At 40.9% G+C, this 20,067-nt stretch overlaps 1 protein-coding gene across 4 annotated transcripts in view; it reads left to right on the top strand.

Moving 5' to 3' along the window:
- Senp1 (SUMO specific peptidase 1) overlaps window positions 1-20,067 on the top strand; it is a 90,171-nt gene that overhangs the window by 1,414 nt on the left and 68,690 nt on the right. The window contains exons 2-5 of one of the 4 annotated variants that reach the window (XM_045152727.1): window positions 7,714-7,761; window positions 11,611-11,741; window positions 18,011-18,095; window positions 19,198-19,239. In XM_045152727.1, the coding sequence (XP_045008662.1) occupies window positions 7,758-7,761; window positions 11,611-11,741; window positions 18,011-18,095; window positions 19,198-19,239 (262 nt within the window). In that variant the 5' untranslated portion in view covers window positions 7,714-7,757. Of the gene's footprint in view, window positions 1-7,713; window positions 7,762-11,610; window positions 11,742-18,010; window positions 18,096-19,197; window positions 19,240-20,067 lie in introns of those variants that run through there. The other 3 variants (XM_045152728.1, XM_045152729.1, XM_045152730.1) reach the window with 3 other exon arrangements.

Below are 20,067 nucleotides of genomic sequence, written 5' to 3'. Positions count from 1 at the left end.
ACCTCTGCCTCCCGGGTGCTGGGATTAAAGGCGTGCGCCACCACACCCGGCTATGTTTACTTATTTTTTAATGTTTGAAAATATTTCTTTATTTGAGAGAGATAGAATATGGATGTGTCAGGGCCTCTAGCCACTGCAAGCGAATTCCAGATGCATGCCCCACCATGTGCATCTGGCTTTAAGTGGGTTCTGGGGAATCGAACCTGATCCTTTGGCTTTGCAGGCAAGCAAGTGCTTTAACTGCTAAGCCATCTCTCCAGCACATCCTCCCTCCCCCCTCCCCCCCCCCCCCCCCGTTTTAGAATGCTTCATTCATTTTTACCTGAGTCTAGTTAATTATCCCAACTACAACAGTGGTCATATCACCCATCCCATTAGTTAAGACTAAAGAGAGTGGGTGGGTACACAAACAGGTTCTGCTACTTGTGGCCAAGGTGATGGAATTCTTTTCTTGACTTCTATTACCAGCTATACCAGCTTTGATAATGGACAGTGAACTTCTTAGTGGCAAGAACCAGATCTTATTCAACTTTGTATCCCCAGAACTCCATTCTTTGTAATAAATGTATGTGCATGAAAAAAGTTAAATACTGTTTAAGGCTGAAGAATGTTGATATACTTAAGGCACTAGAGTCTACTTGAAAGAGATTACCTATAAAAATACTATGGGGGTGGGCAGGGGAGCTGAACACATGATGATGTAAATATAAACGATTGTACCCACAATTGTTTTCCAAAGCTTAGGATAGGGTTATCCATATGACTACTAACATACTTTTCTCATATTGTTCTAATCACATTTTGGTCCTGGACACACCTTTAATATGTCTGTTCCCAGTATATATAATATTTGTTGTTTCAAGGTAGGATATTGCTCTAGCTCAGGCTGATCTGGAATTCACTGTAGTCTCAGGGTGGCCCCAAACTCATGGCAATCCTCCTACTTCTGCCTCCCATTTAATGCCTGACATTAAAGGCATGTTCCACCATGCCCAGCTATGTTTTCTGTTAACTTCATCATAATCCTAAACATATATTTTTACAGTGAGCTCTATCCAAGTAATCTTCCATTTTCCCACCCTTGTCATATTCTGTTGCAATCAAGACTTCATTTTTCCAGATTTCCTATTACCTTCTGATCACCTGTTAACTTGATTCACTTTAGTAACTAACTGCTTATTATGGTCGTTCCCTATATTAAATGACTGATGTAGAATTGGAAAGAATTCTTAGAACGATTTCCTCTGTGTGTGTGTTGTTGTCGTGGTGTGGTGTGGTGTGGTGTGTGCATGTGTGTGTCGGATGCACTTACCCTGTGTGGAGAGGCCAGAGGAGAGCACCTGGTGTCCTGCATTGCTGCTTTTTAAAAAAATTTTTTTTTTCTGATTTATTTTTATTTATTTATTTGTGACAGAGAGAGGGACAGAGAGTGAGAATGGGTACACCAGGGCCTCTAGCCACTGCAAATGAACTACAGACGCATGTGCCATCATGTGCATATGGCTTATGTGTGGGACCTGGAGAACTGAACTTGGGTCCTTAGGCCTCGCCATTTCTAAGCCATTTCTCCAGCCCCTCCTTGTTTTTGTTTTCTGAGACTGAGTCATACTGAACCTGGAGCTGTCTTATTTTGCTTTATTGTGCTGACCAGTGTGCCACAGTGATTCTGTGCTGCCCACTCCTCACAGGACTGGAATTACAGGCCTGCATGGCTATGCCTGTTTATCTGGATGCTGGGAATTGAACTCAAACTTTCTCAGACTCTTGTATGGCAAGCTTTTTTTTTTTTTTTTTTTCGAGGTAGGGTCTCACTCTAGCCCAAATTCACTAAGGAGTCTCAGAGTGGCCTTGAACTCATGACAATCCTCCTACCTCTGCTTCCCGAGTGCTGGGATTAAAGGCGTGTGCCACCATGCCTGGCGTACATGGCAAGCATTCTTAACCTCTAAACCATTTCCCTAGCACCCAGAATAACTTTCTTAGAAAATGATGGTATTCTTGCTAGAATGTGATGACATCTAAGATTCCTGATGTAGCACTTCATTCTGAATCCTGGACTAAAACGAAACAAAATCTCTTTTTCCCAGTATGATTGCTAAATAAGGTATTGTAAACTAGAAGTATCTGTAATCTCTGTTCTGTAATCTATAAAGTATCTGTAAATGTAGGTAAACCGGGTGTGGTGGCACACGCCTTTAATCCCAGCTCTGAGACTGTAGTGAATTCCAGGTCAGCCTGGGCTAGAGCGAGACCCTATCTGGGGGGGAGGGAAGGGACAAAAATGTAAATGTAGGGCTTTTATTATTTAAACTATAAATCAGCATGGATTCCTCAAAGATAGCTGGTGCATGTGATTCTTTGAGTGAGAATATGTGTGAATGGATATAAAGTTTTGTTTTCCTTGAAATACATATTAAGGAGTCTGATTTGTGGGATGTTCCTTTTCCTGTGTGATTTCATGCAAGCTACTTGACTTCTCTGAACTTAATCTCCATTTTTGTTTATTTTTTCAAGGCAAGGTCTCAATCTAGCCCAGGCTGACCTAGAGCTCCAGGCTGGCCTTAAACCCACAGCCATCCTCCTACCTCAGCCTCTCAAGTGCTGAAATCAAAAGTGTATGCCACCAAGCCAGGGTTTTTGAACAAAATCTCTTAGTTCTTTTTTTTTTAAATTTTTTGTTAATTAATTGGAGAGAAGGAAAGAGGCAGATAAAGACAGAATAGGCAATGCCACATGCCTCTAGCCACTGCAAACAAACTAGACACATGTGCCACCGTGTGCATCTGGCTTTACTTGGGTGCTAGGGAATCAAGCCTGAGTCCTTAGGCTTTGCAGGCAAGTGCCTTGATCACTAAGCTATGTCTTCAGCCCTCTCTGAATCTTGAAGTTTTAGTTTGTCCTTTGTGTTGTGTGTGTGTGGTGAGGGGTTCTTTTCTTTGTTTTCAACTTTTATTTATTTCAGAGAGAGAAAGAGGGAGATAGAGAATAGACATACCAGGGCCTTTAGCCGCTGTAAACAAACTCCAGATGCATGTGCCACCTTGTGTATCCGGCTTACATAGGTTCTAGAGAATTGAACCTGGGTTTTTTGGCTTTGGAGGCAAATGCCCTAACCATTAAGATATCTCTCCAGCGCTCTTTTCTTTCCCTTCCTGCTTTCTTTTCTTTTCTTAGGTTTGCGTTTTTTGTTTGTTTGTTTGTTTGGTTTTTTTTTGAAGTAAGATCTCACTTTAGCCCAGGACGTGGAATTCACTATGTAGTCTCAGGCTGTCCTCAAATTCACAGTGATCCTCAATCCTCCTACCTCTGCCGCCCAAGTGCTGGGATTAAAGGTCACGTTCCACCATAGTCAGTGCCACCACACCCAGCAACACCAGACTTTTAAATTAACATTCTTTTTTTAAAAAAATATTTGTTTATGGGAAAGAGAGAGAGAATGGGCGTGCCAGGTCCTCCAGCTTCTGAAAACGAACCCCACACACATGTGCTCCACCTTTTGCATCTGGCTGAATGTGGCTCCTAGGGAATCAAACTTTGGCCCTTTGGCTTTGCAGGAAAGTGCTTTGCCACTAAGCCATCTCCACCCCCCCTTCAATGTATGTGTAGCAGGCGTGTGTGGATGTTAGTATATATGTGCCCGAATGAAGCGCTTATGCATGTGGAAGCCAGAAATTAACATCAGTTGTCTTCCTCAGTTGCATTCCACCTTTTTTTTTTTTTTTTCCCTCGAGGTAGGGTCTCACTCTAGCTCAAGTTGATCTGGAATTCACAATGTCCTCTCAAGGTGGCCTCAAATTCACAGCAATTCTCCAACCTCTGCCTGTAGAGTGCTGGGATTAAAGGTGCGTTCCACCATGCCCAGATTTTTTTCTTCTTTTTTTGAGACAGATTCTCTTAATGAACTGATTTAGTTTACTGACCCGGCAAACCTCAGGGAGCCTCCTGTTTCTACCTCCCCAGCACTGGGATTATAGGCATGTGTAGCCATTCCCTCACTTTTTTTTGCTTATCCATTATGTGTGTTTATTATGACTATAGTGGGGATTTCTTGCTAAACATCCTGCTCTCCTATCTTCTCCCTGAGACAGAGTCCCTCACTTTTTTGTGTGTGGTTGCTGGGGATTGAATTTATGTCCTTATGCTTGTGTTGCAAGCATTTTATTAACCAAGTCATTTCCCCAGCCTCACATTCCTTTTAATAATAAAAAAAAAAAATTCCAAATACAAGTGACAGAACATGTTTTGAAATGTGAGAAAAGTACTGCTGTTAAATAAATTGATTGGAATTTTAATCCCTGTGGGCATCTCAATTAGGTGTTTCCCATCATGTGTTCTGTGTGCTTGCTCCCCAGTAGGTGGCAGTTTGGGAGGTGGAGCCATGCTATGGAGGAGGTGTGTGACTGGGGTGGACCCTGAGGCTTATTAGCCCCTAGCTTGTCAGTGTTAGTTGACTTGTCTCCTGTTGCTATTGTCCAACTGATGCTGGCAAGGAGGTGATGTGCAGCCTCTGCTCTGCCACCTTTCCTCTGCCGTCATGAAAGTTCCCCTAGAGACTGTAAGCCAAAATAGTCTTTCCTTCCACCAGCTGCTTTTGGTCTTGTGTTTTGTGCCAGCAATGTAAAGGTAACTGTAACACCCCCCTAACCTGAAACCTGAACAATTCTGCTTTGTTAAGAAAGGGAAGGGTAACCAGGACATTTGTCACATAGGAGCCCTTTGCTAAGCATTTAGAAACATATTTGAAACCTGAATCTGTGAGGGAGGGAGTCCAACCTGTTGTTTTTTACCCTCCAACCTTTTGACATTGCAACATGATGTTGTCATCTCTAAGTACTGAGATACATTCATAGCTGTCCTGGTACACAGGTTGGGCACATCTGGAAACTCTTCAGTGATTCTGGCAAGTCTGGGTAATCCTTGTACTCTGCTTCATCTATAGAAATCCCAAGAAAAAATCAAGCAGCCTTTCTTTTTGTGTACATTTTGTTAGTGTGACCACATGAATGCCTATTAACATTATCCACTTTCCTGAACACTTTGAGGCCTTAAGATTGCTGTGTACTTGATGAAGTGCCTTGTTTTTTAAAATGGATTTATATGGGTCTGTTACTGTCCCTAATTTCCTCCTCTTGGAAGTCTGACCAAAAGATCATTTGCCAAGGTTATGTTTAGCATAGTTCCAAGCAGTTAGGTTCTAATCTGTGCTGTGCCCCCAAAAGTGAATATATCAGAGAAGAAAGTAAAGATCTCTCATTGTAGTGCTACTTATACATAGTTATTACAATTCAAAAATTATTAAAGTTACTGTACTTCAAAAATTATTAAATGAACCAGGTATGATGGCACATGCCTTTAGTCCCAGCACTCGAGAGGCAGAGGTAGGAGTTTGAGGCCAGCCTGAGCTAGAGCAAGACCCTACCTCGAAAAACCAAAAATAGTTGTTAAATGAGCTGCACATGATGGTGCCCATCTTTAATCCCAGCACTTGGGAGACAGGTAGGAGGATCACTGCAAGTTCAAGGCCAGTCTGGGACTACAGAGTGAATTCCAAATCAGCCTGAGCCAGATTGAGACCCTATCTTGAAGAAGCCCAAAATAAAATTTTCATGTTCTGAGACAAACCACATTCTTATGACTTACTATGTTATACTTGTTCTCCTTTTTTAATATATTTTATTTTTATTTATTTGACAGAAAGAGAGAAGAGAATGGGTGTGCCAGGGTCTCTAGCCCCTGCAGATGAACTCCAGATGCTTGTGCCCCCCCTTGTGCATCTAGCTAACGTGGGTCCTGGGGAATTGAACCTGGAAATTTTGGCTTTGCAGGCAAATGCCTTAACCGTTAAACCATCCCCCCAGCCCTTGTTCTACTTTTGTTACTGTTGTTAATCTCATCCTAGTTTATAAATTACAATTTTTGTCTATCTATCTATCTATCTATCTATAAACAGTAGGTACAGGATTTAGTATTATATGCAGTTTCAGGTTGCAGGTCTTGAGGTTTCGGGTAAGCAAGTTTTGTTTATTTACTTGTCCTTTTTTGTTTATTTTAGTTTTCCAGGAAGGGTCTCACTCTAGCCCAGGCTGACCTGGAATTCACTATATAGTCTCAGGGTGGTTTTTAACTCATAGCTATCCTAGGTGTGCGCCACCACACCTGGCTTTTTTTTTTTTTTTTTTTTTTTCTTTTTTGAGGTAGGGTCTCACTCTGGTCCAGGCTGACCTGGAATTAACTCTGTAGTCTCAGGGTGGCCTTGAACTCATGGTGATCCTCCTACCTCTGCCTCTAGTGCTGGGATTAAAGGTGTGCACCACCACACCTGGCTTTTTTTTTTTTTTTTAAGTAGGGTCTCTAGCTCAGGCTGACCTGGAATCCACTATGTAGTCTCAAGGTGGCCATGAAAACAATCCTCTACCTTCCTACCTCTGCCTCCCAAGTGCTGGGATTAAAGGTGTGTACCACCACACCTGGCTTTGTGTATTTTTTTTTTTAATTTTTGGTGTGTGTGGTTTATGCATATGTGTGTGTACTCCCCGAGGACATGCGTGTGGTAGCCAAAGAACCTGGAGCTCCCTGCTTTTGTGACCAGGGGACCCCAGCAATTCTTTGCTTTCTGTCTCCCTTGGCACTGGGGTTACAGGCATGCATGGTCAAGCCCATCTTTTTATTTTTATTTATTTATTAGATAGAGAGAATGGGTGCAGCAGGGCCTCCAGCCACTGCACAGGAACTCCAGACACATTTGTCACCATGTGTATCTGGTTTCTGTGGGTTCTGGGGAATCAAACCTGGGTCCTTAGGCTTTTGTAGGCAAGCGCCTTAAACCACTGTGCTCTCTCTCCAGCCCTCATGCCTTTTTACATGTGTGCTGGAGACTGAATTCCCCTGCCCTTGTTTTGTTTAGTTTATGTGGTGCTGGTGATTGAACAAAGAGCCTAACATTTGCTATTCGTGGATTAGCATTGAACTAACTATAAGCCAACCCTGGTTTTTAGCAGTTTGATGGTGAAGGCAGGGAGTACTTTGTACATCTGAAAACTATTCCTTGATTGTCCTCAATAAACTAGTAGCTCTATATTTGGCCACTGAATAAAATGTATGGCAGAGCTGGGCATGGTGGTGCATGCCTTTAATCCCGGTGCTCAGGAGGCAGAGTTAGAAAGATTGCAATGAGTTCCTGGCCAGCCTGAGACTACATAGTGAATTCCAGGTCAGCATGACCTAGAGTGAGACCCTACCTAGAAAAACAAATCAAAGAAAAAGTGTGGCAGAGAAGTCTTAATAGGATAAGCATTAAATTTCATTTGTTTATACAATGGTTTAGTTGAGGTAGACAAACCAATGCATTGGGAAGAAATTCTAGGTTATAATTTCAGTGTAGTCACCAACTTTATGCTTTTGTGCAAAATACTCAATTTCAGGGTAGGCTTTCCCAAGGAGCTTCTTGGTTTGATAATCTGTAATTGTATGGAATTGTCTGTAATTACTGTTTAGGATGACATAGATTGCAGAAATGTTTAGAAATAACTGAGACCAATTTTTTATTTATTTTTATTTATTTTTTATTCTCTTCCCATAAAATCAACTGTCCTTGCCATTTTTCTCTATCAAGAACACGAATATTATTTCAATGTGACTGCCTGTTCTCTAATATAGGAACTAGATGTTACACTGTGTAATATTTCTGATTTGTATCTTTTTTTTTTTAAATAGGAATTTGTATCATTGCCAGAGTCAGTGATGTGAAAAGACCTGACATGGGTAAGACTAACAAAAGTAGTCATCTAACTTTGTTACTTACTCTGATTAGTTAAACTGGAGAGAAAGAATGCATTTTCTTGACTTTTTAAATATTTGTATCTTTGTGCAAAGTAGTAAAGACAGGCTTTACTCCCTCTCCCTTCTCTTCGTGGTGGGAGCTCTTTGTATTTCCTCTTCTTTCCTTCTCTTAATAAAGTCTCTAAACATCTTAAAAAATTATAAGCGATCTTAATCCTCACTGTACTATACTAGACTATATACCAAGCATAGTTTTCTTTGGGTTAAGACATTGTTTACAGAATCTTTTAAGAACATTTTCTTATTCATTGTAGTAAAAATAACAAACATGCCAGGGATGGTGGTTCACTTCTGTAATCCCAGCAGTCAGGAGACTTAAGTAGAAGGATTGCTGAGAGTTTGAGGGCAGCCTGGACTACAAAGTACTAAGTCAGCCTGGGCTAGAGAGAGACTGCCTCAAACAAACCAAAAAGATACATATCAGCAAATATTTGCTATGTTTTCTATACTTAATTCTAATTATTTAAAGTATGATAATTGGACTATATAGTGAATTCCAGGTCAGCCTGAGCTAGAGGGAGACCTTACCTCAAAAAAAAAATAAGCCAGGCGTAATGGCGCACGCCTTTAATCCCAGCACTCTGGAGGCAGAGGTAGGAGGCTCGCTGTGAATTCGAGGCCACCCTGAGACTACAGATGAATTTCAGGTCAGCCTGAGGTAGAGTGAGACCCTACCTTGAAAAACAAATATATGTATATACATATATGTAAATGTTTGAGCCACCTTATAATGATACCTACTATATCATTATCTCTATTATACCAACAAGGTAGTGAGACACAGGTTAAGAATCCTGCTTAGGGTTACATACTAAACTCAGTAGAATACAGATTTATATCATTTTAGTTCCAGAGTTCTTTTCCTTAGTACTATGTTGTACTACTTCCTATATAACAGACAGCTTAAATAAGGTAAATATTTTATGTAGCTAGTGATAGATTTCATTGTGATGGGAACATTTTATACTACTTAATTCAGTGTTTGTTACCTATATAGGAGATCAACATAGAGTTAGCGTAAGTTCTTATAACAGTCCATGTTTCTTTCTTTGTTTCTTGTTTTATTTATTTTTTTTGGTTTTTCAAGGTAGGCTCTCTAATCCAGGCTGACCTGTAATTTATTATGTAGCCTCAGGGTGGTTAGTTGTTTCCATTTTCTCACATGGCTGATAACTGTGATTCATTGGGTTTTCTGGGTGTTTTTTGTTGTTATTTGGTTTTTTGAGGTAGTGTCTTGATGTAGTCCAGGCTGCCCTGGAATTAACTATGTAGTTATATGTAGTTTCAGGATGGCCTTGAGCTCACAGCAATCCTACTTCTGCCTCCTGAGTGCTAGGATTAAAGGTATGCACCATCATACCTAGCTCATTGAGTTTTCTTAACTCTCATTTGCTCCTGTTTTAGGTGAAATTCACTATGTAGTCTGCAATTCTCCTACCTCCACCTCCCCAGTGCTGGGATTAAAGGCATGTGCCACCACGCCTGACTTTTTTTTTTTTTTAATTAACAACTTCCATGATTGTAAACAATATTCCATAGTAATGCCCTCCCTTCTCCCACTTTCCCCTTTGAAACTCCTTTCTCCATCATATCCCCTGCCCCTCTCAACCAGTATCTCTTTTATTTTTTATTATTATTATTGGTTTTTCTTTTTTATTTTATTTTATTTTTTTTCATTTTGTATTTAGTTATTTGAGAGTGACAGAAAGAGGGGGGGGCAGATAGAGAGAGAGAATGGGCTCACCAGGGCTTCCAGCCACAGCAAACGAACTCCAGACGCGTGGGCCCCCTTGTGCATCTGGCTAACGTGGGTCCTGAGGAATTGAGCCTCGAACCGGGGTCCTTAGGCTTCACAGGCAAGCGCTTAACCGCTAAGCCATCTCTCCAGCCCTTATTATTGGTTTTTCGAGGTAGGGTATCACTCTAGCCTAGGCTGACCTGGAATTCATTATGTAATCTCAGGGTGGCCTTGAACTCACATCTATCCACCTACCTCTGCCTCCCAAGTGCTGGGGTTAAAGGCTTGTACCACCACACCTGGCTCTTTTATTTTGATGTCATATTTTCCTCCTATTATGATGGTTTTGTATAGGTAGTGTCAGGCACTGTGAGGTCATGGATATCCAGGCCATTTTGTGTCTGGAGGAGCACGCTACAAGAAGTCCTACCCTTCCTTTGGCTCTTACATTCTTTCTGCCACCTCTTTCACAATGGACCCTGAGCCTTAGAAGGTGTGATAGAAATATTGTAATGCTGAGCACTCCTCTGTCATTTCTTTCCAGCACCATAATGCCTTCTCAGTCATTCCATGGTCACTGCCATCTGCAAAAAGAAGGTTCTCTAGCACAAATGAGAGTAGTGTTAATACATAGGTATGAACATTAAGAGAAGTGCTTACTGGGCAGTTTGGTGAGCATAGTTTATACATTTAGCCAAACAGCAGCAGATGTTACACCCCTACAACTCATGACTATCCCTCTTTTAAGTTTTCAGTATCAAGGATGTATTCCCTCCCATGGTGCGGGACTCCAGTCCAATTAGAGGGCAGTTGGTTTCTACCATGACAGACATGCCACTATTGTACCCATTGGCTCATTTGGCCTGGCTGGTAAAATATAAGGCTTCCCGTGTCCACTGTTGAGTATTTGCACTGGTAATTTCTCTCTCTCCCATTGAACTGCATGCAGAATGGCTTCTTCCAGTTTTCTGTCAGCTTGTCTACATGTAGGAGGTTATTAGCTCAGTTTCAGCAGGATTTCTCAGTGGCCTTATAGCCCAAGTATGTGGAGTCTTCAGCAATAGGGTCTTACCATCTGTTCCAGTTGGGAAGCCAAGGGCCTTGGCAATGGCCTGTAATGTTTTGAGGGCATCAGGGACCTCCCTGGCCAACAACTCACTAGAAGGTATCCTATCCCTGGCACTGAAAATTTTCTAGTAGCAATCTGTGGTTCCTGAGTGTTCTGTTGTCCAAAAAAAGTAGGTTTCCATATGATTTATTTATATCCTCTTAGATTTTGATTAGCCCTCCTTCCACCTTTCCTTTACTCAGTCTCCTCCCCTGACCTCACTTGGGCCTTTTCACCCCCATTAATCTATTCTACTTACATATATACAATACCATCCTATTAAATTACATCTCTTTTCTAGCTTACTGGCCTTTGCTACTCAGTTTTCTCCTACTCACACAGAAGTACAATCATCTGTAGGTAGGATCCACATATGAGAGAGAACATGCAACATTTGGCTTTCTGGGCCTGGGTTACCTCATTCTAGCCCAGGTTGATCTGGAACTTATTCTGCAGTTCCAGGCTAGCCTCAAATTCACAGCAGTTCTCCTACCTCGGCTGCCCTAGTACTGATATTAAAGGTGTGTGCCACCATGCCTGGCCTAAATGTACCAGTTTCTACATGTGGTCTCCTTTTTTTCTTTTTCTTTTTCTTTTTTTTTTGGTTTTTCAAGGTAGGGTTTCACTGTAGTCCAGGCTGATCTGGAATGTACTATATAGTCTCAGGATGTCCTCAAAGTCACAGCAATCCTCATACCTCTGCTTCCCGAGTGCTGGGTTTAAAGGCATGTACCACCATGCTCTGCTTGTGGACTCTCTTTGACAGGGACATTTTGAGAATTATTATAAGTCATTAACTATGAAGAAGAGGTTTTATTTGGCTATAGGGGAGTTATTTTTACTAGGCAAAAAGATTGACTCATAGGTTAAAAAAAAAACTATTGAAGAACTATGTGAGTTGAACTAACTGGAACTCTTTACCCAGATGATATTGCTGATGGGGTGAGGATGGATGCTGGAGAAGTCACTTTGATGAACCACAACTCCACCTTCAAAACCAATCTCCTGCCACAACCAGGTTTTCCAGAGGACCAGCTTTCCTTTTCTGACCAGCAGGTTAGAAATAATTTTCTTTCTTTAACTATTTTACTCATTATATTTTTTTACAATAAAAAATACAAGCATAGACCTATGGAGATAGCTCAATAAAAATTCTTGCTGTGGGCTGGAGAGATGGCTTAGCAGTTAAGCGCTTGCCTGTGAAGCCTAAGGACCCTGGTTCGAGGCTCGGTTCCCCAGGTCCCACGTTAGCCAGATGCACAAGGGGGCCACACGCATCTGGAGTTCGTTTGCAGAGGCTGGAAGCCCTGGCGTGCCCGTTCTCTCTCTCTCCTCTATCTGTCTTTCTCTCTGTGTCTGTCGCTCTCAAATAAATAAAATAAAATAAAAAATAATAAAAAAAATTCTTGCTGTGGAAGCATGAGGATTTGAATTTGGACCCTCAGCACACACATAAGAAACCTTAGTGCAGGGCTGGAGGGATGGCTTAGTGGTTAAAGCATTTGTCTGCAAAGCCAAAGTACCCAGATATTTTCCCCCAGGACCCACGGTAGCCAGATGCACAAGGGGCCACATGCATCTGGAGTTTGTTTGCAGTGGCTGAAGGCCCTGGTGTGCCCATTCTTTTTCTCTGTCCCCCTCCCTCCCTCTTTCTCAGTCAAACAAATAAATAATTTTTTTGTTTGTTTGTTTTAGAAAAACCTAGTGCAGCGACATGTACTTGTAATTCCAGCACTGAGGATGAAAGAACATCCATGAGTAGCTAGTCTAACTGAATCCATGAGCTCCAGGTTCAGTGAGAGACCCTGTCTCAAAAAAAATATAATGAAAGCTGGGTGTGGAAGTACAAGCCTTTAATCTCAGCACTTGGGAGGCAGAGGTAGAAGGATCGCCATGAGTTCAAGGCCACCTTGAGACTACTGAGTGAATTTCAGGTCAGCTTGGACTAGAGTGAGACTTTACCTCAAAAAATCAAACAAACAAATTAAAAAAGTGCTGAAGAGCAATTGAGGAAGACAGCTGATGTTGACCTCTGTCTTCCACATGCACATATGTATATGTGGTGCACCTGTACACAATCAAACATGGATACACACACATGAATATATGTTAGCATTTTAAAAAGTATATATATTTTAGGGCCAGAGAGATGGCTTAGTGGTTAAGGTGCTTACCTGTGAAGCCTAGGATTCATTTTCTATTCTCTAGGTCTCACGTAAGCCAGATGCGCAGTGATGCAAGCACTCAAGCTTACACATTCTCACAAGGGGGCACATGCATCTAGAGTTCAGTTGCAGTGGCTGGGGCCCTGGCATGCCAATTCTCTCTCTCATGTTCTCAAATTTAAAAAAAAAGGCTGGGTGTGGTGGCACATTCCTTTAATCCCAGCACTGGAGAGGCAGAGGTAGGAGGATCTTTGTGACTTTGAGGGCACCCTAAGACTACAAAGTGAATTCCAGGTCAGCCTGGCCTAGATGGAGACCCTACTTGAAAAATAAATAAATAAAAAAAATAAACATTAAAAATATTAATTTATTTATTTGAGAGAGGGGAAGAGACAGAGAATAGGAGTGCCAGAGCTTTCATCTGCTGCAAATGTACTCCAGAGAAGTATGTGCCACTTTGTTTAAAGCCATCTGGCTTTACATGGTTCTGAGGAATTAAACTGGGTCCTTAGGCTTTGCAGGCAAGTACCTCAACCTCTAAACCATCTCTCTAGCCCTAGAATCAATAATTTTATTGCTTAGAACTCTGCTTGATTTAGGACAGGATAAGGCTGTATAAATTATTTGAGTAAAGTACCTTTTAAAAAGCTTCATTATGCCTCTGAATATTATAGCTGTAAATACATGGATCATTGTTCTTTTAAACTAGGTCTTAAAATTATTGAGTGGTAACTTGGAGGAGAAGTATAAATCTTCAGCCACTCTGAGTTTGTGCTATAAAGCTTGGCTTCTGAAGATCTGGTTTAGTACCAGCAAAATCTGTTACTTGGAGCTTGGTAGAAATAATAGAATCTCAGGCTGAAGAAATGGCTCTGCAGTTAAAGGTACTTGATTGCAAAGCCTGTTAGCCTGGGCTTGATTCCCCAGTATCAAGGTAAAGCCAAATGCACAAAAGTCATGCATGCATCTGGAGTTCATTTGCATTGGCAAGTGGCCTTGGCACACCCATTCTGCCTCTGTCTATCTCTGTGTGTGCTTACACATAGTATATTAAAAGCAAATGAAATACAGAAACTCAAGAATCACTGAAGAAAATATCTCCAGCTGATTTATATACTTATTTATTTATTATTTATTTGTTTGTTTTCATAGAGTGTCTAGCCCAGGCTGACCTAGAACTCACTCTAGTCTCAGGCTGGCCTTGAACTCACAGTCCTATCTCTTGAATGCTGGAATTAAAGGAGTACACCACCACACCCAGCTCCAGCTGATTTATATTTACATTAAATAAGATGTACATTATTAAGAAAGTAGTCTTTCTCAATAGGAAAGTCATTAGTAATTTGGATGAGATAGTTCTTTGTTGTGTGAATCTGCTTAAGCATAGCAGAGTAAGCACTAAATACCTGTAACAGCCATCTCCTCTTATCATTCAGATAGAGAATATATGCTTGCATTTTAGGATTGTACTAGGACTGCACCATCACTCCTAATTAAAAACATCTCGCACCCTGCAAGGCTCAGGGTCCATTGCAGAAGAGGTGGCGGAAAGAATGTAAGAGCCAAAGGAAAGGTACCACTCCTTACATACAACTGTTTGGACAGAATTTGTCCTCGATATCCAAGACCTCACAGTGCCTAGCAGTACCCACACAAGACCCTCATAATAGGAGAAAAAGATGATGACATCAAATTAAAAGAGAGACTAATGGAGAGGGGGAGGGGATATGACAGAGAGCAGAGTTATGAAGGGGAAAGTGGGGGAGGGGGGGTTTGTTGTCTGTAAGTATAGAAGTTGCCAATAATATATATAGTATTTTTTATTTTTAAATTTTTATTAACATTTTCCATGATTATAAAAAAATATCCCATGGTAATTCCCTCCCTCCCCACCCCCACACTTTCCCCTTTGAAATTCCATTCTCCATCATATTACCTCCCCATTACAATCATTGTACTTACATATATACAATATCAACCTATTAAGTATCCTCCTCCCTTCCTTTCTCTTCCCTTTATGATAGTTTTTTTTTTTAAAAAAAGAATTGCTGGGTGTGGTGGCGCACGCCTTTAATCCCAGCACTCGGGAGGCAGAGGTAGGAGGATCACCATGAGTTCAAGGCCACCCTGAGACTACATAGTGAATTCCAGGTCAGCCTGAGCCAGAGTGAGACCCTACCTCGAAAAACCAAAAAAAAAAACCAAAAAAAAAATAAAAAATAAAAAAAGAATTATTTCTGGGTACTGGAAAGATGGCGCCATGTCTTAAGGTGCATGCTTACAAGGCCTCCTAGCCTGGCTTCAATTTCCCAGTACCCAGTGAAGCCAGATGCACAAAGTGGCACATGGATCTTTCCTTTGTTTGCAGTGGCAAGAGGCCCTGGTGTACCTATTCTCTCTCTCTCTCATGATCTTTCTCTCTGTCTTTCTCCCTCTGTACTTGCAAATAGATGAATTATTTTTTAAAAAATATTTTATTTATTTATTTGAGAGAGAGGAGAAAGAGAGACAGATAGAGAATGGTTGTGCTGGGGCCAATAGCCACTATAAATGAACTCTAAATGTATGTTCCACCTTGTGCATTCTGCTTACATGGGTACTGGAGAATCAAACCCGGATCCTTAAGCTTTGCAGGCAAGTACTTTACCACTGAGCACTCTCTTTACCTCTAAATATATAAATTTTATAAGAATTATTTCTGTAAAGTTTTCAAAAGAATCAAAGCCAAATTAGAGGGTCTGGGATATAGCTCAGTGGTAAAGCACTTGCCCAGCATGTGCAAGGCCATAGATTAAATCCCCAGTACCACCAAAAAAAATTTTTTTTCAGCTTCTGTAGTACATGTTGCAACTAATTTTTAGATTAGACAAATCTGTTTTTTTTTTTTTGTTGTTTTTTTTTTTTGTTATTTGAGGTAGAGTCTCACTCTAGTCCAGGATGACCTGGATCTCACTCTGTAGCCCCAGGCTGATATTAAATTTACTGCAGTCCTCCCCTTTGGTGAGATAAAAGGCAAGTGCCAAAATGCCTGACTTTCTGTTTTCTTCCCCCTCCTCCCCAGGTAGGGTCTTGTTCTGGCCCAGGCTGACCTATACTTCACTATGTCATCTCATGGTGGCCTCCAGTTCATAGAGGTCCTCCTACCTCCACCTACCAAGCACTGGGATTAAAGGTGTGCACCACCATGCCCGGCAAATCAATAAATAAAGTATTTAGTAAGAAGGAAACAACAAAAGAAGCCGGGCATGGTGGTGCACACCTTTAATCCCAGCACTCGGGAGGCAGAGGTAGGAGGATCTCCATGGGTTCAAGGCCACCCTGAGACTACATAGTTAATTCCAGGTCAGCCTGGACCAGAGTGAGACCCTACCTTGAAACTCCCCCCTCAAAAAAAAAACTTTATTTATTGACTTATTTGAGAGAAAAAGAGAGGAAGAGGCAGAGAAAGAGAGAATTGGCATGCCAGGGCCTCCAGCCACTGCAGGAACTCCGGACACATATGCCACCTTATGCATCTGGCTTTTATGTGGGTACTGGGGAACTGAACGTTGGTCCTTAGGCTTCACAGGCAAGTGCCTTCATGGTTAAGCAATATCTGCAGCCAAGATTGGCTCTGTTGTATTTACTTTCCAGTCTCACCTGTTTTAGATAAGACAAGTATGTGAACTCTTCTGGGAAGAAGCATATGAGCATTTACCACTTCCCCCACCCCAGGAAAGCACCCCTGATAAATGAGGCAGATTACAATGTTTACTTTGGTGAACCAATGAGTTTATGATAGAACATGGGAGACCTCAAAGCAGCCAAAATCACATTGAAAAGTCACATTCCAGTCTGGATAACAACCTCCCTATAAATGATGCCAGTGCAAAATTTTTAAATTTATTGATTGATTAAGAAAGAGAATGGGGGCTGGAGAGATGGCTTAGTGGTTCAGTGCTTGCCTGTGAAGCCTAAGGACCCCGGTTCGAGGTTTGATTCTCCAGGACCCACGTTAGCCAGATGCACAAGGTGGCACACACATCTGGAGTTCGTTTGCAGTGGCTGGAAGCCCTGGCACACCCATTCTCTCTCTCTCTCTGTCACTCTCAAATAAACAAACAAACAAATAAATAAATAAAAAGAAAGAGAATGGGCGTGCCAGGGTATCCTGCCACTGCAAATAAACTCCAGACGCTTGTGCCACCTTGTGCATCTGGCTTTATGTGGGTCCTGGGGAATGGAACTTGGGTCCCTAGGCTTTGCAGGCAAGCACCTTAACCACTGAGCCATCTCTCCAGCCCTGCAAATACAATTTAACCTTCTTTGTGTATTTGTTTGTTTTTAAATTTTATTTTTGTTTGTTTATTTGAGAGAGAGAGATACAGAAATAAGCAGAGAAAGAGAGAGAGAGAATGGGCGCACCAGGACCTCCAGCCACTGCAAACGAACTCCAGATGCAAGTTCCCCCTTGTGCATCTGGCTTATGTGGGTCCTGGGGAGTTGAACCTGGGTCCTTTTGCTTTGCAAGCAAGCACCTTAACTGCTAAGCTATTTCTCCAGCCCTTTGTTTTTTCAATCTCACTCTAGCCAAGGCTGACCTGGAATTGTGCTCTCAGGCTGTCCTTGAACTCACAGTGATCCTCCCACCTTTATCTCCCGAGTTCTGGAATTAAAGGCATGTGCCACCACACATTGTAATATGTTTTTATGTATTTATTTGCAAGGAGAGAGAGAAATAGACCCACCAGGGCCTCCCGCCACTGCAACCAAACTCCAGATGCATGTGCCATTGTGCATCTGGCTTTATGTAGGTATTGGGGAATTGAACCACAGCTGCCAGACTTTGTAAGCAAGTGCCTTTAATCACTCAGCCATCTCTCCAGCCCTGCAATTTTACCTTTTAATGAATATTCTTTGAATTAAGTTGTATAGTAGATATTTTGCCCATTTTCCCCAAGTTGTATAGTAGATATTTTGCCCATTTTCCCCTTGAATCTGAATGATTTCATCAAATTGACAAATTACTATGTAGTTTATAGTACACATATAAAAACAATTATATTTAATTTTAAAATATGTCATAGTCCTGTCTAGTGATATGTTTTTCTTAATATAAGCTTTTATTACCTTTTATTGTCAAAAATCCGATTTAAGAAAAAAATCTTCTGCTTTGTTTAGATTTTACCTTCCAGGCAAGGAAATTTGGACCGATCTTTTACATGTTCCACAAGAAGTACAGCTTTTAGCCCAAATTATTACTCAGGTATGATATATTATTTGTAATCAAGGCACTTAAACTTTTCACATTTCTTCCTACCAAATATTTTGTGTTCACCATCTCTAAAATATGAAAATATTGGGACTGTGGCTATATAGCTCAGTGGTAGAGCACTTGCCTACCATGCCCAAGGTCCTGAGTTTAATTCCCAGCACCACTAAAACAAACAAAAATAAATAAAGCATTGTCAAAAGCAAATTAGCATTTTCTTCACTAAAACATCATTTTAATAAGCATTTCATATATGTGTTCATGGCTGATGTAATATTTTGAATTTAGTCCCGACTAAATACTAAGTATTGAGGAGTAAAGGGCTTTTTAGGGATCTGTTCTCCTTGTCTATAATGCCATTGTGATGATTTGTATCTTTTGATTATGCATGATACAAAAGGTATTTATTTTATTTATTTATTTTTACCACAGCACTGGTTTATTTCTATTATTTTTTTAAAAACTGAAACCTGAAAGTTTTCTACCCCACAATAGCCCATCTATCAGAGCAGGAAATGTTAACAACATGTTTCTATCTAGCACCTGCCACAGCCATATGCTTGTATATTCAAGGACATTCCTATTCAACTTGTGATCCATAACAGAAGTCAGCATTCTTTAGACTCTTTCTTCCCTGGTCTTCCTTTTCTAAGGTTTAGTCCTTCAACAGTATTGTGCCTCTGCCATGGGAAACAAAGAATTTTGTTGGCTAGTCTCTGGGCAGTATGACTCAGGAGATTATAATGGTCTACCCAGGTCTTTTCACTCCTCACATTTTACTCTATTTATTTAACAGAGAGAGAATCTGCACGCCAGGGCCTCCAGCCACCGCAAATGAACTGCAGACACATGCGCCCCCTTGTGCATCTGGCTAATGTGGGTCTTGGGGAATTGAACCTGGGTCCTTTGGCTTTGCAGACAAACTCCTTAACTGCTAAGCCATCCCTCCAGCCCTCAATCTCTTAATTTTACTACAAATACGGAATTATTAGGAGTGCCATTAAGCCTGCCTAAATAAGATTGTTTATAACAATAAGCATATGATAAATATGAAATGCAAATAATAATTATTATTATTATTATTTGGCTTCCTCAGGATTCTTTGTCAGCAAGATGAGATCTCCTCCCCTAAAAAGACGTTAGTATGATGCTCTTTTAGATTTATATTTTAAGTATGACTTAGGTGGGTGGTATTTTATCTACTCTGGGCACTACATTTCCCCTCTAGGAGTGGGCAGTAGATTCCATGTAGTATTTGTGAATAATGTAAAATGTCCTTTGTATCAGGTTGTTTTTGCTTTTTTGTTGTTGTTGTTGTTTATTTGTTTTTTTTTGAGGAGGGTCTCACTCTAGCTCCAGTTGACCTGGAATTTACTATGTAGTCTCAGAGTGGCCTCAAACTCACAGCTATCCTCCTACCTCTGCCTCCCAATTGTTGGGATTAAAGGCGTATGCCACCACACTTGGCCTGTTTGTAATTTTTTGTGTCAGTTTATCATTGTATAATATTCTTCCATTGGGTTTTTTAAAAAAATAATTATTTGAGAGAGAGAGAATGGATGCACCAGGGTCTCTAGCAGCTATAAATGAACTCCAGACACCTGTGCCACCTTGTGCATATGGCTTACATGGGTCCTGGGGAATTGAACATGGGTCCTTTGGCTTTGCTAGTAAGCACCTTAACTGCTAAGCCATCTCTCCAGCCTCAAAGTTTATATTTTTAATTTTTAATCTGTTCACATGTTCTTCCTTCTGCTTATTGTTTCCTGTTGATTTCTAATCTATGAAATCAAAATGCTGCACAGTTGTGGTCCCTTATGTGCATTTCCAAACTCCAAAAAGCTGAGAAAACCAGTTTTTTCCATAACTTTTTCAACATCAAAACCTATATGAATTGACATGATTGTATTTTGTCTTTGCTTAGCCCTGTAAATATGAGAATACTCTTATTTTGTTGCATACATAA

The sequence above is a fragment of the Jaculus jaculus genome, chromosome 6, assembly GCF_020740685.1.
Source record: "Jaculus jaculus isolate mJacJac1 chromosome 6, mJacJac1.mat.Y.cur, whole genome shotgun sequence".
NCBI classification, from domain to species: Eukaryota; Metazoa; Chordata; class Mammalia; order Rodentia; family Dipodidae; genus Jaculus; species Jaculus jaculus.
This window is presented reverse-complemented; position numbering and strand designations above follow the sequence as displayed.